Below are 24,058 nucleotides of genomic sequence, written 5' to 3' on the forward strand. Positions count from 1 at the left end.
CCGGCCTAAAATTTTTATCTTTAAAATGATATGGATAATTTGTATCTGTTTTAGACTCTATGGGGAAAGAAAAAAAAAAGCAAGTGGAATTCTCCTTTGATGAAAAAATGTGTTTGAAAAAGAAATCTTGCTGCTGGAACGATGAAGAGTTACCTTGGGATTCTCTGTTCCTCTCCCCTCTTTTCGGAGGAGTTCTACCAGGGAGGGGTCCTTTACCACGAGGGTTTCTATCTGAAAGCTCCTCCCCAAGAATCATCAGATTCGGTAGGGCCTGTTTTAAACCAATCACCCTCCTTTACCAAACTCTGTCAGTTCACAGTAAACAGACTGAAAGACAGGGGTCCAAGTGCCCTGGAAACTGGCACCAAGGGCTGACAAGTGCCGTGAAGAAGGCGGGCCACCCAATAGGTAGGCAAGACCTAGATGCCAGCTAAGTTTAAAGGAACATGAATACTCTAGCTCTACTGTCAGCTCTTGTTTCCCTGTCACCAGGCCCTGAGCTTTCTCCTTCCTGTACACCGATTCTGCATGCTTCAAACAGTGTGGTGCAATGCTGTGGAAGCCTGCGATGGCGACGTGGAAGACACTGGGTATTAAGTACCTCGTCTTACGCTAACGACCGGCAGAGAAAACTGTCCTATTATATACCTCTATATTCCAATCCATGGGCTCAAAATCCTTTCCCTGACACTTCCATACTTATTTTGTACAAGACAAAAACTTACGGGCTTCTGATACCTGTAATCCCAGCACTTTGGGAGGCCAAGGTGGGCAGATCCCTTGAGCCAAGGAATTTAAGATGAGCCTAGGTGACATGGCAAAACCCCGTCTCTACAAAAAACTACAAAAATTAGTGGCAAGCGCCTGTGGTCCCAGCTACTCGGGAGGCTGAGGTGGGAGGATTACTTGAGCCCGGAGGTCGAGGCTGCAGTAAGCGATGATCGTGCCACTGCACTCCAGCTCGGGTGACAGAGCAAAATCTTGTTTCAAAAAAAAAAAAACCTTACCTGAGGTCTTCTTAGAATCTGAGTCACTATTTCTGTATGTTAGGCAATGATGCTAAAAATCCTTTGAGAAAGGAGGGGTGGGTCACAAAATCTTTTAAAATAAAATTGTAAGTGTTTCCCTTTTTTAAGGTTAACCCAGCAACCGATTTTTGAGACAAAGTTACTTCACAATACAGATTTAAATTGAAAGTCACAGAAATATTGCATTTTCCTGTTCTGTATACCGTGACTACTACCCTTCTACAAATGTTATTCAGATATTTAGAACTATAGATTGTAGTACCAACAATTCATATTTGTTTTTTGACAGGTGTCAACCCAAATAGTATTGTGGGTACTTACCAAGGTCATCTTCAACTTGTCTGTGACTGCTAAGTTGTATTTATGAACTTTCTCTTTGATCTCCTCTTTGCTGAGGTAACTGTGGGTTTCCTTCTCTTTCTCAACATCCTAGAAGAAAAACAAGCCATGTCACATGTGAGCAATCATAGAAAAAACTGCGGATAGGCTGGGTGCGGTGGCTCACGCCTGTAATCTCAGCACTTTGGGATGCTGAGGTGGGCGGATTACCTGAGGTTGGGAGTCTGAGACCACCCTGACCAAAATGGAGAAACCCTGTCTCTACTAAAAATATGAAATTAGCTAGGCATGGTGGCGCATGCCTGTAAACCCAGCTACTCAGGAGGCTGAGGCAGGAGAATCACTTTGATTGAGAGGCAGAGGCTGCAGTGAGCTGAGATCATGCCATTGCACTTCAGCCTGAGCAACAAGAGCAAACCTCTGTCTCAAAAATAAAAGGGGATAAGTCAGGATTTTTAAAAAATTCCACACAAGGGCTGGGCACGGTGGCACAAGCCTGCAATCCCAGGACTTTGAGAGGCCAAGGAGGGCAGAGCTTGAGCCCTGGAGATTGTGACCAGGCTGGGCAACATGAGGAAACTATCTCTACAAAAAATATAAAAATTAGCTGGGTGCAGTGGTGCGCACCTGTAGTCCCACCTACGTAGGAGGCTGAGGTGGGAGGATCACCTCAGCCCAGAGGTCGAGGCTGTAGTAAGCCATAATTGTGCCACTGTGCTCTAGCCTGGGTGACAGAGTGCGACTGTCTCAAAAAAAAAAAAAAAAAATTACAACCCACACAAGAACCGTGTTGTTCCTCGCACATTACTTGAAACACACACACACACACACACTCTCTCTCTCTCCCTCTCCCCCCGCCCGGCCCGCCCCAACTCCCTCGATGCTTCCCTTTCTCTTCTTACTTTCCAAACTCTCCAGGCTCATCCACCAATTACGGTTCTCATTCTTTCAGACTACAGTCTTCCTAGGGGATATATTTTTTTAAAAAACTAACTTGTCAGCAGCTAGAAGTATCCCTGACCTGTAAACTGTACACAACTACCAGAGGGTAATTCATCTTCCAAACAAATCCCCAGGCCAAGATACAAGTAGCCAGACTTCTCCTTCCCACCCTTCCAGTCTCACCCACTTCTCTAACTCCCTACACTCTAGAGGGAGAAACATCGGTTAAATCTTCCTCACTGTGAAGAATTTATCAATAATTAGCTGTCTAAAGAGTCCCACCAGTGCATGACATTATGCAGCAGCAGACGTGATCACAAATGACCAAATTACAGCGTTTTGTCACCCTGACGAAGCATACCAGGCACCTAACTTGTATTGCCTTTACTTCTCCCAACAACCTAATCAAGGAGGCATTATTATGCCAGTTTCAGCAAATTAAACTGCTGAAAAAAAATGTAACTGTTCAGTGGAAGCAAATGAAAGCCTGCTAACCCTCCCTAACTCCAAACTTTACTGGAAGCTCTAAGTGCTTCCACAGGGGTGTTCTCATTTCATCCTCCCAACAATGAGCTAATGCTAATTAGCACCCCTATGCTACAGATAAGGACAGAAGATTTACAGAGGCCAAGCAGTTTGTCCAAGGACAACCCAACTAGTTGAGAGACCAAGTTCCACTTTACTCCAGGTCTTCTAGGGTGTTCCCACTAAATCCAATCGGTCCCCAAGGGTCTAGTGTGGGTAAACATTTAAAAACTTACAGAAAGCCTGCATAATCAGATTCAACACAAGGAGAGGAAGAACAGTTAAAATCCAATGATTTACGCCTGCAAAATAAAGCCTTTGTAAACACGCCTCTTTCTGCCAGACACATCACACCATTCTCACAGCTGGATAGTCTCCAGGCAGGCACTGGTTTCCATCTGCCCACTGGAAGCTAGTGTCGTAAATACACCAGGAGGGGCTACTACAGAACTTGCATCAATACCACGTTGAGTAAGAAAAGGCTCTTGATCCATTCAAACCTCAAGATCTTTGACTTTAGACCCTAAGAGGAGTGTGCTGACTACAAATTATCTCGGTGACTTTTCAATGTCAGCACCAACCTGGTGAAGTCTAATGGGTCAGTATACTGGGTAATACTGGATAAATACCAGCACAAGATAATGTGTTTGCTCCCTAGCTTCAGGGGTACGCTTCCAAGTCCCTTGGGAGCATCCTATTTGCCAATGTAAAACCCCAAAGTAATCTTATTTTTGGTATTAGTGTTTGGTGGGGGGAAAGCTGTGGATTAAAATAAGCTTTCAAAAGCGCCAGTGACTACTTCCAAGAAAGTGTTTTGTTTTGTTTGAGACAGGTCTCACTTTATCACCCAGGCTGGTGTGCAGGGGCATAATCACAGCTCACTGCAGTCTTGACCTCCTGAGTTCAAGCGATCCTCCCACCTCAGTCTCCTGAATAGCTGGGACTACAGTCAAGCACTACTGCACCTAGCTAATTTTTTGTACAGATGAGGTCTGGCTATGTTGCCCAGGCTGCTCTTGAACTCCTGGGTTCAAGCAATCCTCCTACCTCAGTCTCCTAAAGTGCTGGGATTACAGGTATGAGCCACTGCACTGAGCCCCAAGGAAGTTTTAAACATGTATCACATCTCTGTCTTGTTCTTACCAATCCACAATTAGCTGGGCACCAGTCATAGCTGAAGAAGAAAATGAAGTAGTCTTGGATTGTACATTGTTTTAACTGTCCAAAGACTCTTCAAAGCATATACTAAAAAGTGTATAATAAAGGACTTAAAATCTCATGGATGTGGGATGGGAAGTTGGCAGGGCAAAGGGGTGTTGCAGAAAGTGCACCACACCTGCAAGACTTGGGCTCCGGTCCTGAGTCTGTCACCAGCTAACTCTGTGCCTTGGGCTTCACTTCTCTGAGCCTGTTCCCTCATTTTCTACCAAACAAGGAACTAGAGTCAATCACCTCCTCTAAGGTGCTTCCTGGCCTATGCTGATCTGATTGCAAAGATGTAGAGGCGCCTTCACAGGTGTGACCAGGCCTAGAATAATCCGATTGAAAAGATCTGGTGCTGCTTTCACAGGTATGACCAAGAGCAAAAGAGTTCCATGTGAGGAATCGCCAAAGGCTCACCATTAAAAACACAGGAAATGGCAAAGCACATACATACACAGCAGCATACATACGTCCTAGGGGCTTACCACCACTCACATGAGAATTCTAAGAAGGAGGAGAAGGAAAAGGGGTAATGGGAGTGATTAAGAGCAAAGAACAGGGTTAAGTAAAGCTGGTTAACCCTAAATTACAGGTTTTGCTGATGCTATGGGACTTAACACCCAGTCTTAGGCCCCTTCGCACAGGCAGACCCAGAAGCTTGAGGAAAATCCAAAGAGTAAGCCAGTCTGAAAAGAGATATTTTCCCTGGATCATCCACACATAGATAACCGAGACATCCTTATGTAACAATCATATTTCCTTCTCAGAGATTAAAAACTAAGGAAACTGGCTGGGTGTGGTGGCTCACACCTGTAATCCCAGCACTTTGGGAGGCCGAGGTGGACGGATAACCTGAGGTCAGGGGTTGGAGACCAGCCTGGCCAATGTGGTAAAACCCTGTCTCTACTAAAAATACAAAAATTAGCCAGGCGTGGTGCCAAGCACCTGTAGTCCCAGCTACTTGGGAGGCTGAGGTAAAAGAATCGCTTGAACCCGGGAGGCAGATGTTGCAGTAAGCAGAGATCACGCCATTGCACTCCAGCCTGGGAGACAGAGCTAGACTCCATCTTAAAAAAAAAAAAAAAAAAAAAAAAAAAGGATCAACTGGATAGGAAAGTATATCCCAGAAACGTAGGTAAAACCCAAAGGGCCCTGATGCTGTACTTTTAAAGCCAAAAACGTAGCAATCATACACCCAACCCTCATCATTCGGCAAATATTTGCTGAGCTTCTGCCATGTGCCAGGCACCTGCCTAAGTGTGGGGCAGTCAGGCTCAGCAGCAGACACCACGCCCCTCCTCACAGGGCTTGGTGTCTGCACAAGTGAAGGGGGGAAGGTCAAAGGACAAACTGCTTCCAAAGTGGCCACCAAACACTGTTTCTCTGGGTCTGGTAGCAAAGAAGCCATAAGCTCAGGCCTTGGAACAGAGGACGGTGGTTTCATTTAGCATCAGAGGAAGACCCTTAACTCTACAAACTTCCCAATTGTTTACCCCTTTAAAACAGACGCTCCTGTCCGCTCACAGAGTAGAATCCTCCCCCTTCCTCCGTACACACTGATTATGAATCAGAACCACAATCTCTAGGAATGCAGCTGTATGCCCAGGAAAAACGAAGAGAAGAAAATGAAACCCAGGAGGGGCACAGAAGCTCTCACAGGTAAAGGGGTGGGAGCAAGAAGGAAGGGTTAAAAGAAAACGGTGCAGCGGACGTGGGATAGATACAACACCACGTGTCAACCCTGGCCTTTCAGGAGAGGAAACGGCATGGGGCTCAGTCGTCTGTGGATAATGTGTCAGTTATTGTTCTTGGCAGGCAGTGAGGGCATCATGCCATGCCTGAGAGTGTCTGCTTGCTGAGTTACAAGTCATCTTTTCATAAGTCAGTTTTGTTTTGTATTCCCCAAACCCTCCAGCAGTTTCTCAGAGGAAGAGTTCTTCCACAAAAAAATATTTCGTAAATCCTAGACTCTTCTTCCCTCATTGTTTCCAGCCAGCAAACCCCGGAGAGCTGATCTTAGGCTCGCTTCAGTTCCTGGGTGGGGTTACGTCACTGTTTTTCAGCAGCAAACTTTCTCAGATGGGACACACCCCACCTCACAGGCACCCAGGAGTTCTCGCATAGCATGGCCCAGGCTCTACTCAAGAAATGCGGCCCAATCCCGCAGGCTCACAACTCAGACTTTCGAAGAATATGCCCCAACAAATCTGGGTAAAGGGTATGAAAATTGTTTATACTCTTTTGGTTAATTTTTCTATAACTGTGAAATTATATCAAAATTAAAAACATAACAAAATGCCCAATAAACATAGTGCAATTAAGAGTGACTATTCGGGCCGGGCTCAGTGACTCACGCCTGTAATCCCAACATTTTGGGAGGCCAAGGTGGGTGGATCATGATGTCAGGAGTTCAAGACCAGCCTGGCCAACATGGTGAAACCCCATCTACAAAAATACAAAAATTAGCTGGGTGTGGTGGCACACCTGTAATCCTAGCTACTCAGCAGGCTGCAGCAGGAGAATCACTTGAACCTGGGAGGCAGATGTTGCAGTTAACTGAGACTGTGCCATTGCACTCCAGCCTGGACAACATAGCAAGACTCTGTCCCCGCTCCCCCCTCAAAAAAATAGTGACTGTTCAAAAGAGAGTGAAAAGGTGAATGTGGCCCTATCATTTCCTCTATTTTAGCTTAGCGACAGCCTGTGGACTATGATTTAGACATACTTAGGTCTAAAATCACACAGCTCTGCCACATTCTAGCTGTGTGACCACAGGCAAGTTACTTAACCTCTCTGGGCCTCAGTTTTCTCATTACTGTAAAATGTGCAAAAGAATAACTTTATACAACTGTTATGAAGATATAATACAAGCCATTATTCAACAACGATTGATTGATTACCCATTGGTGCCAAGCTCCATGCCAAGCACTCAAAGCTGTGAGAGACAGCTGTGGACGCCTTTCTGCCTTTGCCTGCCTGACAGCCTAGGAAAGTTTACCTCACTCCCCACCTCAGCCCCACAAGAGGTTTTTGGGTGTTTTTATATCTTTTTTTTTTTTTTTTTTTTTTTTTGGTATTACAGATCTCTTTAAAAAAATAAAGACCTTTTACCAAAAACAAACAAAAAAGAGCAAACATTAATAGCACAGATGCTCTGATTGAGTGGGGGACAATATATGCACAGTGCCTGATGCCAGCGGCATGACACTCAGTAAGTGGTACCATCACCCTGCCACTGGGAGGTCCCACAGCTCTCACAGGTGCTCTGACACCTGGTTGGGTTTGGGGTCCAGCCTGGGTCTGCCTAGAAGGGTGAACTTCCCAGACCAACAGGTGCTTTCTCCAAGTAAGGCTAGATTCCGAAATCATGAATTCCTACTTTTCATCTCATCGTCTGTTTTGGCAATAGGCAGTCACCTGCTGATGATCAACAGACTGGGATACCAAGTGTAATAACAGATAGAACAAGTTCTAGCCTAGGAATCGCATAGAGCAAAACATCAAGCACCTTTCACACGGAAAACAGCACATTTATTGGAGCAGTGGGCCCATCCCATGTTGCAAATGGAATTCAAGGCTAGCTCAAACTGAACTGAACCTAGGTCTTGACTCCTCTAGATGTCTTCTAATAAGGACATCAAATAAAGTACCATGGACCAGACCAAAAGAGAAAAACATTCTCTGGGAGAGACATTTCCATTGAATTCCTGGAGGGACTTATAAGCAAACCAAAGCAGGTTTGCACCGAAGCATGGTATGAAGTAAACAAGTGATTTCCAGGAGCTACAGAGCAAGCACTGTGGGGGTTTCAAAAGGAAATTTCAAAAGAAAATTTCAGCATGTGAAGTTAGGTGCTCCTAAACTAGATTTTAAAGTATGATTAATAGGGAAAAATACTGTTCTCAGGAGTCTTTTAGGTATACAAAGTGGAGGCCATGTGATGAATACAAAGATAATTGTCACACAGAGCTACAAAGCCCTAGGAGGGTCTTCCAGGTGGGGAACATGTCTTGCTCAACCCTAGTGAAATGCATGAGAAGAGCCACCTGGGACAGTTTTGCATTTACATTTGATGTCTGTCCAATGTTCTTTACTTTCAGCACCAAAACCTCTAAGATATTAAAGTAGGCAGAGTCATCAAGCATGGTGTCTCACGCCTGTAATCCCAGCACTTTGGGAAACTGAGGCGGGAGGGTCACCTGAGCCCAGGAGTTCAAGGCCAGCCTGGGCAACATAGCACACCCTGTCTCTAAAAAAAACAAAGAAATAGTTGGGCATGGTGGTATGCACCCACAAAAAATTGTTTTAAAATAATAAAGTAAGCACAGGTGTTGAGGGAGCCCAGAAAGTTTTCTCAAATAATGATCAGCATTGTTGATATAATCAGGGCTATCCAGCAGTGTTTTCTGCAGTGGAGGAAATGTCCTGTAACTGTGCTGTCCATCAGAGCAGCCATGAGCAACATGTGGCTTCTGAGCCCTGGAAATGAAAACTGAATTTCAAGCTTCATCGAATTACTGTAGTAAACACTGCAAATACAGACTATAATAGACAGAGATGTAAATGAAGAACAAGGAAGGAGAAGATCCACAATAAAACAGTGTAAAACAGGATGTTCTAGAGCAATACTACAGACCAGGCACAGTGGCTCATTCCTGTAATCCCAGCACTTTGGGAGGTCCAGGCAGGTGGATCCTTAGAGCCCAGGAGTTCAATACCAGCCTGGGCAACACGGGGAGACCTCGTCTCTACTAAAAATAGAAAAATTAGCTGGGTGTGGTAGTGTGCGCCTGTAGTCCCAGCTACTCGGGAGGCTGAGGCAGGAGAATCACTTGAACCCTGGAGGCGGAGGTTGAGCCACTGCACTCCAGCCTGGGCAACAAGAGTGAAACTCCACCTCAAAAAAAAAAAAAAAAAAAAAAATTTCTACCCCTGAAGGAAAGAATCAGAACAGTCGTTTCTGGGGTGTTTGGTGCTGCTGTTCTTGTCCTTAAAAGTACAGTGTGCTGCTTGCTGCAGTGTTCTCACGGCACCAGTGTTGATAATCTGCCATGGTGCCACATCTAGAGACTCAATGCTTATCTTGGTGTATGGCCCTGGCATGCTGAATCATCCTGGCCACTCTAGGGCTGGGATTTTTTTCCCCCTGCCAGATGACAGGATTTTTTTTTTTTTAATGGCAGGATACAGGGTGGGGCTCTATTTTCACTTATGTGAGGATTCAGGAGTTCATCTTGCCTGAATTGTTTGTAAGCAAGCAACTTTTTTAGTGCAGCCACGTAAGATGTTCACTTTGTTCATGTTTCCAACAGCAAGGAAAAGGTTAGAGAGGGACTTAACAGCCTCTCCCCATCCCCCAATCCTCCTTGTAGCAATAGATGCATCACTGTCATCTCAGGGCAGGAAAAGTAAGTGAAAAAACAGACGGCAACTGGAATGAACAAGGGCAATGCACACAACATTGCAGAACACCAGGGGCCATGCTCCCCAAAGAGTGTTCCATGGAACACCAATCCTCCAAAATGTGCTGTGGACAGAAAAGGCCCTCCTGTTCTTCCTCCTCCTTCACTCCTCTTAGAGATTCCCAGTGTTCCTTAGAATGTTCAAGGCTCTAAGAAATCCTGCAGTTAAGAAACCAGGCCAGGCACCGTGGCTCATGCCTGTAATCCTAGCACTTTGGGAGGCCGAGATGGGAGGATCGCTTGAGCCCAGGAGTTTGAGACCAACCTGGGCAACATTGCAAAACCCCCATCTCTATTTAAAATTTAAAAAATTAAAAAATAAACCAGTTAAAGGACACAGCAAGAAAACCTTAAGAAACTTTTAATGTTATGAATGTGACATTCCTTAACTATGAGCAAATGAGTACATTATAAAGGAACAAATATTTCTTTTTTCTTATTATTCATTGAAGTGAGCAGATTCTATTCATTAGAGGATTATCAGCACACACAATACCCATCTGTTGAACTTGAAATTTTAAACAACCTCTTTCTTGGTCCTTAAGGTTACTTGTTAAGCAAGAAGCAGGGGGGAGTCTAGGTGGGTATTTTAGGAAACTTCTAACACATGGTCTACAAAAATAAAATGAAGCAGCAACCTTATAAGGCTGAAGTACTATACTAGCCTTCCTTAAATACACTTGTATGGAAGAAAAACAAGAGAGCAAGAGTGCACACAGAAAACCAAAGCATACCATCCGCTGCTGCTATACTCCAACTTTACTTCTCACTATGTCCTGCCCTACCAGTCAGTGCAAGCTAAGAGCACCACTTGCACCCCACCCTGCTCCTCACCTGGTGATCCTCTGCGTTCATGGCCCACCCCACCCAGGAAGCCATCCTAACCACAACAGCCCTCAGTTACCTCCCTGTCCTCAGAACCCCCATGCTAGCCTCATCAGTTCAGGTTTAGGATCCACAACACCTTCTACGCCTTGTTGCTTCCTGTGCATACTTTTGCTTCCCAAATACACAACAATGCTTTTACACTTTCGTTTGTTTGAGACAGGGTCTCACTCTGTCGCCCAGGCTGAGGTGCGGTGGGGCCACATCAGCTCACTGCAACCTCCGCCTCCCAGGCTCAAGCAATCCTCCTACCTCGGCTTCCCAAAGTTTTGGGATTACAGGCATAAGCCACTGTGCCTGGCTGTTTTTTTTTTTTTTTTTCATCTTTCACTCCCAGAATACTGTGCTGGAACTACCTCAGTGCTGGATATAGAAGAGGGCTTCGGCCGGGCGCGGTGGCTCAAGCCTGTAATCCCAGCACTTTGGGAGGCCGAGACGGGCGGATCATGAGATCAGGAGATCGAGACCATCCTGGCTAACACGGTGAAACCCCGTCTCTACTAAAACTACAAAAAACTAGCCGGGCGAGGTGGCGGGCGCCTGTAGTCCCAGCTACTCGGAGGCTGAGGCAGGAGAATGGCGTAAACCCGGGAGGCGGAGCTTGCAGTGAGCTGAGAACCGGCCACTGCACTCCAGCCCGGGCGACAGAGCGAAACTCCGTCTCAAAAAAAAAAAGAAGAGGGCTCCATTCCTGTTCAGCCGATTCTGATCTGGTCATAGAGCTCACTGTTGCAAGACTGCATTTGCAAGCCACTCTCTTTCGTACATCTTACCAACTGGCATGAAGCTTTTTGCTCTCTTCTCAAAACTGAATGAATCTACAGAGGCATACAAAAGGCCTTTATAATGCCAGATACAAAGTTTGATGTGCTTCTGTTATCCATGTGCATCATCAAAGAACAAGAATCCTTCAAAGCGTGCCCCCTAAATACTCTCGCACACTCGGGGCAGCAAAAGCAGGAACAGGCCCAGCATGTTAATAAGATTAATTGCAGTTGTGATACACATTAAAAGAGCTTCATCTGGGCCTTCCATGACCTCACTTTTTAAACCCCCTGGTTACCAGCCCTCCATACCCTATATGGTTGTACTTTTAAAACCGGGTAGTGTGCCAACAGTCAAACAGCCACTCATTTGTTTGGAGCCAGAAAACAAACTTGGAGGTGGACCAGTCTCCTCTGAGTGCCCCAGCATGAGGTCCCAACCTCAAGGCATACCAGATTACACTCAGAAATCCCAATTTGACGTGTTTTCAAAGAGAATCAATTAAGATGCTGTTCATTTCTGAAAGGTGATATATTTCACAACTGGTTTAATTTTCTTCAAATTCTAGGTGAGCTATGTAAGAAATGAAAGATTAGAGGCCTCTGAGCCACGCACATCCAAATCCACTAATCAGCTTTGACAATTAGAAAAGGAATGTGGCTGCACGGGAGTCAGCACTCTTGCTGCAGCCGTCCTCTCTGAGATCTCTGTGGGCTCCATCTCAATGGAAAAAGCAGTGGATTCTTAGGTTTTCAAAGGCAGGCGTGTCGTCATGGACTCAGTTTTCCCTGGTTATTAAAAGAAGCCACTGGACTACAGTCCTTTTCAACAGTAAGTTTTCAAATATTAATACCATCTACAACACTATCCCAAACAATAAATACAAAGTAAGTTCACCGGATAGTAAGAAAATTACTGAAAACATTAATAGAAGAGGATTGCCAAGAAGCCAGGAGGGAAGTGAGACTGACAAGGTAATTCCGAGTGGTGACACAAGCACCACCCTAAATTCAAGATTATATATAACACCTCACTGTTCAAGGTGTCACCCAGCAGCCATACATCTCCTTCAGCTAACAGCAATTAAAAGCCATAGTCCCCTCATTCAGGTTAACTGGGTTTAAAAAACCAGTTTTTATTAAGGTCAAAGTTTGGAGGTCAAGTCTCAAAACTGCCATATCCTTTATGGAACTTTCGAACCTCAGTGATAAGGACAGTTTCCAGAGAAAGGAAATGAACAGACTCATTTGGAGGCGAGCCAGACAGGAAGCATGAAGCAATGAATGCTGCAGTAACCGAGGAGGCAGGTGGAGCCCATCTGGGAAACTCAGCCGGCTCCACCAGCAGCAGGAATCTGAACATCAAGGGCAGAGGCTTGCAAACAAATGGAGTAGCCACTCCGCCAGATGAACCTAATTTGAAGGGAGAAGAAAGTCTGAAGAAAATTAGACATTTCTGTAGACCAGGCTAGCCACAGTGGCTCATACCTGTAATCCTAGCACTTTGGAAGGCGGAGGCAGGAGGATTGCCTGAGCCCAGGAGTTCGAGATCAGCCTGGGCAACATAGCAAGAGCCTCCCCACCATCTGAACAAAAAATAAAAATACTAGCCAGGAGTGGTGGTTGTGCACCTGTGGTTCCAGCTACTTGGGAAGCTGAGGTGGGAGGACTGCCTGAGCCCAGAAGGTAGAGGATACAGTGAGCATGACTCAGCCTGGGCAACAGAGCAAGATCCTATCTTTCAAAAATAAATAATAGGCCGGGTGTGATAGCTCACGCCTGTAATCCCAGCACTTTGGGAGGCCGAGGTGGGTGGATCATCTGAGATCAGGAGTTCAAAGACCAGCCTGGCCAACATGGTGAAACCCCATCTCTACTAAAAATACAATAATTAGCTGGGCAAGTTAGCACAGGCCTGTAATCCCAGCTACACAGGAGGCTGAGGCAGCAGGATCACTTGAACCCAGGAGGTGGGGATTGCAGTGAGCTGAGATCGTGCCACCGCACTTCAGCCCGGGCGACAGAGTGAGACTCCGTCTCAAAATAAATAAATAAATAAATAAAATAATAAAATAAAATAACTAAAAGAATATATATGGATTGTTTGTAATACAAATGATGAATGCTTGAGGTGATGAATACCCCATTTACTCTGATATGATTATTACACATTATATACCTGTATCAAAAAATCTTATGTACCCCATAAATATATACACCTATGTACCCACAAAAGTTAAAAATTTTTAAATAAATAAAAATAGACAAATGTAAAAGTCTGAAGAGGGCCATAGGGGGTTAAACTGTTTTATATCACTCTTGTTCCCATTAATTCCATCCACTTTCTTGTCCTGTATTCTCCTTCCGCCCTACAGGCCTCTCAAGATGGCTCTTTGATAAGTCTGTTCACAGTCCTTAAAAGGCATGGCTGAAATCCCAAGTATACAAGTATTTGTTCTGCCTCAAGCAATACATGATGAAGAACTAAGAAAGATACCCCTCTGCTGCCATCAATTCAGGACACTGGTAGAGGCACAGCATGGGCCCATGGAGACCAGCTCTATCTGAGCAGCAATTTCCTTCAGAAGCGCAGCTCTAAGTTTTGGTTTTATCTGAGGCATCACCTTCCTCCTCTTGCCAAGGAAGTAAAAAGTCCTCTGGAGTTATTAAATGATAAGTCAGAGCAATTAAAATAAAAGTTAGGTGATTAACACCTCAAAGAACTTCACAAAAGCAATTTCCAGAGGTACTCTTCGCTGCAGAAATCCTCTCCGTCCTCCTGCTTGGTTGCAGATAGGGTGTGAAACACTTACATGATCAAAAGAATGCCAGGAACACAGGTTGGTCAGAGTCAGAAGGCTCAGAGTGAGTAAGGAGTGAACATGCACAGAAGACCACAAGAGGTGAGGCCAGGAGGCAGATCCCCCTGCAGGGAGAAAGCCGAGGGTCTGGTGTCCCTGGCCCACTTCACTGAACCCTGCTGGGGTGACCCAGGACCAGCCCCTATCAGTCTTTGAGGGTTCAGGTGCTGCCTGAAACAAATACTTGAAGAGGGAAAAAGGTTTTTCTCAGCGACACCTCCCCTATCCTGCCTCCCTTTCTTTCCTGGTCCCTCATCCAAAACCAGACAGGGCAGGATTAGCCAACCCAAATTCTTGGGATGGGGCAGAGGCAGAATCCCCAGCACAGAGGTGGCAGCAGCTCCCCTTAGGGAATTGTATCATCACCCATTCCAGACACCATGCCACACCCTTCACAACTTGCCTCTGAATTCTTACAATAACCCTGGAATTGGGTAATACTATCATCCCTATTTTGCGAATAGGAAATAGAGGCTTAGGGAGATTTATTTTGCCTGAGGACACAAAGTTAATGGAGGGGCTAGGTGAGGTTCCTACCCAGGTCTGTCTGATTCAAAGCCAATGAAGGCACGCAAGTGAAAGAAAGGAGGAAAGCCCTGTGGAAAAGACACGCAAAGCATGCTGAGACCCTAACGCTTGCCCACTGCTGGTTTCTGACGACTTAGCCATTTTGATACAGAAGGTCAATATGGATTTTGGAGGGCGGGGTACTAGCACAACTGGCAACTTAGTAGGGGATCGGTAATCGGGCCAGGGCCACTGACAATTTAAAAAGAAAACTACATGTGCAGCACTCCAGAAATGACAAAACACCTTCATCTCCTAAGGACCATACAAGTGCTGTTAACGTGAAGCCTACAGAAGAGTTTTTTAATGAAAAGACCCCCCTCTCTTTAATGAAAAGAGAGACAGAGAAACCGCATCCAGTATTGAGAAATAGTTTCTGCCTGATTGGTGAGATTTAGAATGGGCCCTCACTTTGTTTCTCTTTCCATACAAAAATTTCAACATCTTTTTTTTTTTTTTTTTTGAGACGGAGTCTCGCTCTGTCGCCCAGGCTGGAGTGCAGTGTCCGGATCTCAGCTCACTGCAAGCTCCGCCTCCCGGGTTTACGCCATTCTCCTGCCTCAGCCTCCCGAGTAGCTGGGACTACAGGCGCCCGCCACTTCGCCCGGCTAGTTTTTGTATTTTTAGTAGAGACGGGGTTTCACCGTGTTAGCCAGGATGGTCTCGATCTCCTGACCTCGTGATCCGCCCGTCTCGGCCTCCCAAAGTGCTGGGATTACAGGCTTGAGCCACCGCGCCCGGCCAAATTTCAACATCTTTACAAAATTTTCAAAAACTTCTCCTCAGACTGTACATCTTTGTTAATCAGAAAAAAAAGTAAAATCTAGGAGGGGAAAAGGCTTTCATGTGTAAAAAATAAAATAACCTTGGAAATAAAAATAAAAACAATGCAATTCAGCCCTTGGCCAGCATAACTGAACACCACTTTGATGTGCCGCTCATGGGGCGGTCACCCCCAAATAAATAGCTTTAGACACAGAACAGAGGCACCAACACCACAAGGCTGTCTGGCCTCCTTAATGCAGACACCAACTGCACATACAGAGATGACATGTGGAAGCTGCTAGATAGAGCGAACCTGAGCTCCCTCAGGTAAAGATATGCAGTTGTAATCTGTGAAATAAAAAAGCTTCTCTATTCATTAAAAACAAAAACAAGCTGACCAATGTATAAATAAAAGCTACCCTCCATCTGCTCTGGAAAGCAGATTGCCAGCAATTTTTTTTTTTTTTTTTTTTTTTTTTTTTTTTTTACAGCAATTTACATTTTCTTTGTTGCACAGAAGTGTTGCTTGTATAACCTGAGGGTTCACACGTGCTCCAGCTCCTTTTCCTCCTTGGTGGTGTGCACAGGAAGCCGGAGGCCAGGAGGAAGGGGCCTCCAGCTCCACCTTTCCTCAGCACTGGGGTCAGTGGCCCAGCCGCCTCCCAACCCTGGCCGTGGTCTGCTGCTTACAAAGAGACGGGTCAAGGAGAGCGGCAGTCCAGCTACCAAAGCTGGACTGGAAACCTGCTAAAGGCTGATGTGAAGCAGAGAAAAGAAAAAGAGAAACTGAATTTAACATAATGAACGTGTTAGCATTACAAGTCTAGGACTTCACAGCTGTACTTCACTCAAAACTAAAGACCTAGGCAGGAAACCAGTGGCAGACACCGTTAAGAGAAGAGTCAACAGAGTCTTAAACACAGGATATGCCCTGCCTAGAGCCACATCCTTATCTCCACGTGTGGCAGGGGGAACTGTTTCATCCAGAACATCTAAGGAAAAAACTAAACACATCTAAGGAAAAAGACAAGGACTACATCAAATTTCACACATTCTGGGCCAATCCCTTACACAATAATGTGAAGGTTTCACCTTTTTCGCTCTTTCATCTAAGTCACCAATTTCTTCCTCTAGGAACTTGTTCATATAGAGTCCTCTAACACGCATAACAAAACAGAACACTTAAGCACCTAAAGAATGTCCCAGAGAAGAAAGGAGAATGTTTAGAATGGAAAGCCATTTGCTCCTCAAGGTTAAACAGGACACATAGTTCAATGCTCTACTTCAAAATCAATCCCAAGTGTAACCCAACTTTTTCTAGGGTGTGTGTAATATATAAAAGTCTTTCCTTTAGAACTTGACTTCCTTAGGAACAAATTTTTTTCCTCCTAAAAAATCAAAGTTAAACAGTCAACATCCAAGTCCCACCCTGCTGAGAGCTAAACTCCAATCACCATGTTTTCTGAGGTGCCAACGCAGGGTGATTAAAAAGAAAGAACAAGCCTGGACATGGCGGCTCACACCTGTAATCCAGCATTTTCGAAGCCCAAGGCAGGCAGATGGCTTTGAGCTCAGGAGTTTGAGACCAGCCTAGGTAACATGGTGAAAACCTGTCTCTATGAAAAATACAAAACCTAGCCGGGTGTGATGGCACGTGCCTATAGTCCCAGCTACTTGGAGGCTGAGGCGGGAGAATCGATTGAGCCTGTGAAGTGGAGGCTACCGTGAATGGAGATTGTGCCACACTCCACCCCAGCCTGGGCAAGACAGTAAGACCCTGCCTCAGTTAAAAAAAAGGGGGGGGGGGTGGTAAGGTTTGATAGAGGAAAGTGCCCCAGGCTGGCTGAGTGATATTTACATTGCTGATTCTGAGTGCCAAGCACTGGTTCCGGTCATTCAACAGTTATACCTTATGTAACCCTCCCAGGAATCCCGAGGGTAGAAATTTTAACCCCATGGTATAGATGCAGAAACCAAAGCTAAGAGCACAGAAGCAGAATGTGGTGAACACAAGTCCTGGCCAAGCCCATAACCATGCCCTTTGTACTCAGACCAAAGGCCTCTAGAGCCCAGGAGAAAAACCTGTTGCCAGCTATCTGTGTGACCTTGGGAAAGTACATCTTTCTAGGTGTCACTTTCTTACCTCTTAATACGGAAGGAAAACAGGCTCAGTGAATCTGGAAGGAGGGAGTGAGCATGCATGCATAGCCAGTCCCACCCTCTGTCCTCTCTTGAGGGCAACATTATGCTGCACAGCTCTGGAGATGAGCCTCAGGAAGGCCACTTGCCCACAGAGATAAGCCATGTTCTGCATAGCAGCTCTAACCCTGATCAGCATAAAGGTAAATCTTGGTCTCCAACAATTGAAGACTGGCTGAATTGAAGACCACCTTACTCCTGTCTTTCTTCTTAACTGATTCCAGGACACAGGCAGGGAACGAAGATGAAATCTGGTCCTCTTTGAATACCTGTAAAATGGGAAAATTTCTAAGACAGAACTTCTATTCATTTAGAATAGGAGTGACGACCCTCCTTCCCGCAAGGGACTTGTAATAGAAAGAAAATAGGCCAGGCGCAGTGGCTCACACCTGTAATCCTAGTACTTTGGGAGGCTGAGGCGGGAGAATCGCTTGAACCCGGGGGGAGGAGGCTGCAGTGAGCCAAGATGGCACCACTGCACTCCAGCCTGGCGACAGAGCGAGACTGTCTCAAAAAAAAAAAAAAAAAGAAAGAAAAGAAAATACACACACACACACATTCCAAGTAACCAAAACACAATTCCAGAAATTAATAAATGTAAACTGTTAACTAGGTACACTTACTTTCACAAAATAAATGTGTTTCCCTTGCAGCAGAGAAACCATATTTTTGAAAGTACAGATATTATTTTAAAACAAAACACACCTTAGAAATTCCCAATGCAGAGAAAAACTCTGGTAACGGCTGGTAACCTTCTCCACACCCCTCCATTTCCTGAAGACCTGCCCCGAGCCCAGCTGAGCCTCCGTATCTGGCTCCCCTACCCAGTAACCGGCTTCTACCACACCCTGCACCGGTCAACACTCCTGAGCCACCATGGATCTCAATTACTTTTGCTCCCACTTTCTTGCTTTTCTGTACCCACTTTTCAATTTTCATGTGAAATGACAAATCTCTTTGCAGACACCACCAACAAAAAATATTTTCCTTTCTTTCTGCTTAGTAAATGAACCAATTTTGACATTCAATAAATATTTGTTCAGCACCTAAATACTGTGCAAATAGTTATGTGAGGCACTGGAATACAACAGTGAACAGAGCACAGGTTCTGCCCTTCAGAGCCCAGGTGGGACACGGACAGTGGCGGGATAAAGAAGGGAGCACTGCAAGGAACACCTTGGGAAGGTTCCCTGTAGGAGGAAGTATCTAAGCTGGAAACCGCTTTGTAAAGTATTCTGTTAGAAAGTAAAGCCATTCTTAGCTTTACCTTTTAACACCCATCAAAGGTGTTATCCAGAAAGATAACAAAGTTACACCAGAATAAGAAGTCACCTAATGGAAGGCTTTGGAAAACCAGAGTATACAGCTCAAATCTGCTAATTTTAGACAAACAGAAAATACTTCAGTGAGCATGGTACTAAAGGGTATTTTTAGAGTCTGTTTCAGTTAACCACTCTGAACTCCTCAGTTCAAAAAAAAAAAAAAAAAAGCAAGCAAAAGAAAGAAAACTATTTCAAATCTATAGCAAGTAAAAAATTATCTTCCTTCTTCATGCCTAATTTCTTTCATCCTACAACAGAAAATAAACAATCAGCATTCCATAGCTATTCCATTCTATGCCTAACCACCTTATTTACTTAGTACTTGGGGAAGAAAGTTGACTACAGCTGTTACTTCTCATTGCTTATCTTGAGAAAACACTGAACAACGTAAAGCACATATGAGCAATAGGCAATAAATTAAGCACAAAAAAGCATGGCTCCATAAAAAAGTGATCATTTAACATAACTTTTTCTTTTCGTTACTTCCTAAATCTCAGTCTCACTAAGCCTCAGTTTCTTGTCAGCAAAATGAACATAAAAATACCTGCCCTTTGAGGGCCCTTGTTCAGAGTAACTGAGATAACACACATAGAACACTTCACTGTATCTGGCTGGTTACCATCATCATTACTATTACTACTACTATTGATGAAGGGCAGGCAAACTCCCAAATTGGGGCTTCGCCCACGAAGATTCTTGACTGCACTGAGGAAAGAGTTGAAGAGTGAGCCTGAGGTAGAAGGAAACTGCTTTACTGACGCAGCAGTGTCACAGCTCTGTGACTGCTCCAGAACAGCAGCTCAAGGGCAGTTCTGCAGTCATATTTATGCCCACTTTTAATTACATGCAAAGTAAGGGGCAGGTTAATAAGAAACTTCTAGAAAAAAGGTGGTAACTTCCAGGTTGTTGCCATGGAAAGGGGTGGTAATTTCCAGGTGTTGCCATGGCAATAGTAAACTGACATGGCACTGGTGGGTGTGATTTATGGAGAGGTGCTTTCACCTCTTCCCTGTTTCAGCCAGTCTTTAATCTGGTCTGGAGTCAAGTTCCACCTCCTACCTCACTAATAGTATTTATTATCAAACTTGGTGTTTAATAATAAGTTAAAAATCTAACAGTAAAAATTAATGTGTATCAATTAAGCAATCTGACTGGAGACTTTCAAAATCAATATTAAAAGTGAACAAACCTGACTGGTGCCAAATGAATCATTTAAGTTTAGCATCTACATATGCTAGACACACATACTAATCCATTTTGTCACACGAACCTTGCAAAATAATAACAATTATTTCACAAAAGAGAAAATGGAAATGGAGAGACTAATCTACCCACATTTTAAACAACTGGTTGTGAGAGGCACTGAGATTCTAACCCAGATCCACACAACTCCTAGAACCTTCCACTATCTTGTCTTTCTGATTTTAGACAATGATTTAGCCCACAAAATACTATGACCAACAGAGAACGTCATACCTTTTCATCCTGGACCTCTGACTTTTTAGAGGTGGAGGGGTACAATTCTAATATTTTTCAAGAGACCTATTATTTAAACGACTTACTAAGCACTGTTAAACTGAGGTACAAATACTATATAGAGAACTGAAATAATTAGTAATAGCCTTCAATAGTTTTAGAAGTATAATTTTTAATACCAATAATAGGATCCACATTCCTTAAACTAAAGGGCAAGGCTAACAGCCAAAGACCAATAATGCTTGTGCTGAGGCAACCAGAGATGACCTCCCAAAATCAGAGCTGTCTTCTATAACTACGGAGTAATTTGTGATTTGGCTTCATTTTTGTGTTTTGGAAAGTGCCTGTGCTTGGACTTACACATTTAAATTAAATTTAATTTTTTAAACAACAAAAGCCAGGCGGTGGGGGAAGGGTTGAGACTGGGAAAGAATTTCCCTTTTTACTTTCTGAGCCCCGAAACTGATTTTATTTTTCGTAACTGAGAGATTGCTTCTGTAAGTACACAATAACATGATGTTGAAACAGAAACTATGGACTTAAGGAGAACTGGTTGACTTAAAACATATACCAGGGCCAGGCATAGTGGCTCACGCCTGTAATCCTAACACTTTGGGAGGTCGAGACGGGCGGATCACCTGAGGTCAGGAGTTTGAGACCAGCCTGACCAACATGGAGAAACCCCATCTCTACTAAAAATACAAAATTAGCCGGGCATGGTGGCGCATGCCTGTAATCCCAGCTACTTGGGAGGCTGAGGCAGGAGAATCGCTTGAACCCAGGAGTCAGAGGTTGCAGTGAGACAAGATCGTGCCATTGCACTCCAGCCTAGGCAACAAGAGTCTCAAAAAAACAAAAACAAAAACCATATACCAGTTTCTTCTTCCATTGTTAAAAGTAGGCTAACAACAGATCATTAGAGAGGAAATCGGATGATTACTGACCTTCTTGAGATGAAAGAGTACACAAGAAACTAATTACTGAACAGTTTGACAAATGGCCTGAGTAGATACTGCTGTACACAGGACATTGTATAATATTTTGTAAAGCCTGTTGTTTTTGGAAGTATTTATGGTAAGCTTTCTTTAAAATTATTAGGGTAACTACTTCTGAAATGCAGCATTTTTTTTAAAGCTTTGTTATTTCTATTACGATTTTTCATGGTAAAATTTTGGCACTGAGATGGGCATTCTCTGTACCTTGATAGCACCACTCCAAAGGCAGAGAACAATGATCGACAACAGTCAAGTTGTGGATGAAATGACCAGGAACAAAGAACTAAGTATGTAAATCCCAGCTTCACAGGAACTCTTCTCATATTGCTTTTCTGACTAAAATTGCCGTTTATCAGGTCTCTGAATGTTAATGTCTGACTAATTAAGTCATTGCCCAAATCAGGTTTCCCCTTGCCCCATCAATATGTTCTCTCACATATACTGGCATGCTGCCATATAAAGTAAAAATCTGGAGATAGTCTATATTTTATATATAGGTTTATGTATTGTTGAGGATGCTTTTGTTCTGTTCTTTTGGACATAATAAAGAATTCTCTGTTGAAGCAAAAAAAAAAAAAAAAAGGCAAGGCTAAAACGTAGTAAGACATTGCAGGATGGCCAGGGGCGGTGGCTCACACCTGTAATCCCAGCACTTTGAGAGGCCAAGGTGGGTAGATCACCTGAGGTCAGGAGTTGGAGGCCAGCCGGGCTAACATAGTGAAACCCCATCTCTAGTAAAAATACAAAAATTAGCCGGGCATGGTGGCGTGTGCCTGTAGTCCCAGCTACTCAGAAGGCTGAGGTGGGAGGATCACTGGAACCCAGGAAGCAGAGATTACACCACTGTACTCCAGCCAGGGCGACACAGCGAGACTCCATCTCAAAAAATAATAATCATAATAACAATTGCAGGTGTAAACCACATAGAATAACCTTGCATCCCTGATGTGTATATTTTCCCAAACTCAAATTTATTCGCTAACCCAGATACGGTCATTATATTCTTCTTTTTTGGGAAATCATTATATTCTTCTTTTTTTGTTTTCCCCATCAATCAGCATGTACCACACCTTTACTACATTTCTTACCCTTTTCCCCCTTATCCAAGTACATTTTAAGGAATCTGACCATGCTTTGAGAATGAGAATTATCCCTTTTGCCTATTGATCCACTAGATAGTAACACAAGAAGGCCTTTGTTAGGTACACATCCGAGGTTCCCGCCTAAAAAATCTATTCCTCCAAAATGGCCTAAGGGAATTCAAAGGGTGAGGGGTAGAGAGAGATCAACATTATGTGCGTGCTCTAAATTTGGCACTTACATAATTATTAATACATAATTACTGCTTCTAACACTGAGCACTTTTTCCAAGAACATGGCCCTTCTAGTTTCTATTTAAAGCTCTGAGTTTTATAACAAAAGGCACAATACATTATATGTGTTAATAGCTAAAATTTATTGAATGCTTAGCATTATTCTAAGCACTCTTCATGTATATCCGAAGACATCTCCCCCCCCAACCCCTCTTACACACACACACTCTTTCCCCATCAAACCTGAAGCCTTGTTGCTAGAGCCCTCACTCCCAGCCAGGCATGATCAAGAATTCACCTTCTTCCACAGACACTGTATCCCAGAAACAACCAGGGAGTTCCATTTCAGCACGAGATGGGGTCTGGCCCCCAGCAGGAGCTTAAAGACACATTTCACACAGAAATAAGATGCAGCTGCAATCACTCATTATCCCCAATATTCCTTCTCAACAAACACACACGCACAGACCATGGAAGCTTTATTTGCTTCTTGGCACTGACCACTAATCTAACATATATCTAGGTATTTATCTTGTTTTTGTTTCTTTATTTGAGACAGGGTCTCACTCTGTCACCCAGGCTGGAGTGCAATGGTGCAATCACAGCTCACAGCAGCCTCAACTTCCCAGGCTCAAATGATCCTCCCTCCCACCTCAGCCTCCTGAGTAGCTGGGACTACAGGCAAGTGCCACCATGCCTGGCTAATTTTTGTATTATTATTATTATTTTTTGGTAGATATGGGGTTTCACCATGTTGCCCAGGCTGATCTCAAATTCCTAGACTCAAGAAATCCACCTGCCTCCGCCTCCCAAAGTGCCAGGATTACAAGTGTGAGCCACCACACGCAGCATTTATCTTATTACCTGCTTTCCCCACAAGAATCTGAGCTCCACAAAGGCAGGGTTTTTTTTTCTCTGTCTCCCTTTTTGTCTCCAGCATCTAGAGCAAGGCTTGGCACACAGCTGGTGCTTAATACACTTTAAAAAAAAAAAAAGAAGAAGAAGAAGGAGACTGGGCACAGTGGCTCATGCCTGTAATTTCAGCACTTTGGGAGGCCGAGGTGGGCAGATCACTTGAGGTCAAGAGTTCGAGACCAGCCTGGCCAACAGGGTGAAGCCCCATCTCTACTAAAAACATAAAAATTAGCCAGGCATGGTGGTGGGCACCTGTAATCCCAGCTACTCAGCAGGGCTGAGACAGAAAAATTGCTTGAACCCAGGAGGTGGAGGTTGCAGTGGGCCGAGATCAAGCCACTGCACTCCAACCTGAGCAACACGTGACACCCTGTCACAAAAAAAAAAAAAGAAAAGAAAAAGAGAGATGGGGTCTTGTTATATTACCCAGGTTGCACTCAAACACCTGGGTTCAAATGATCCTTCCATCCCAGCCTCCCGGGCAGCTAGCTAGGACT

At 44.2% G+C, this 24,058-nt stretch overlaps 1 protein-coding gene across 2 annotated transcripts in view; it reads right to left on the bottom strand.

The window, feature by feature from the left end:
- The window catches only part of RASSF3 (Ras association domain family member 3), a 90,118-nt gene that overhangs the window by 13,058 nt on the left and 53,002 nt on the right, over window positions 1–24,058 (bottom strand). Inside the window, exons 1-2 of one of the 2 annotated variants that reach the window (XM_017872572.1) lie at window positions 17,737–17,853; window positions 1,350–1,457 (exon numbers count right to left, since the gene is read on the bottom strand). In XM_017872572.1, coding sequence (XP_017728061.1) covers window positions 1,350–1,457; window positions 17,737–17,850 — 222 coding nt within the window. In that variant the 5' untranslated portion in view covers window positions 17,851–17,853. Of the gene's footprint in view, window positions 1–1,349; window positions 1,458–17,736; window positions 17,854–24,058 lie in introns of those variants that run through there. The other variant, XM_017872582.1, reaches the window with a different exon arrangement.

The sequence above is a fragment of the Rhinopithecus bieti genome, unplaced genomic scaffold (assembly GCF_001698545.2).
Source record: "Rhinopithecus bieti isolate Rb0 unplaced genomic scaffold, ASM169854v2 scaffold_1103, whole genome shotgun sequence".
NCBI classification, from domain to species: domain Eukaryota; kingdom Metazoa; phylum Chordata; class Mammalia; order Primates; family Cercopithecidae; genus Rhinopithecus; species Rhinopithecus bieti.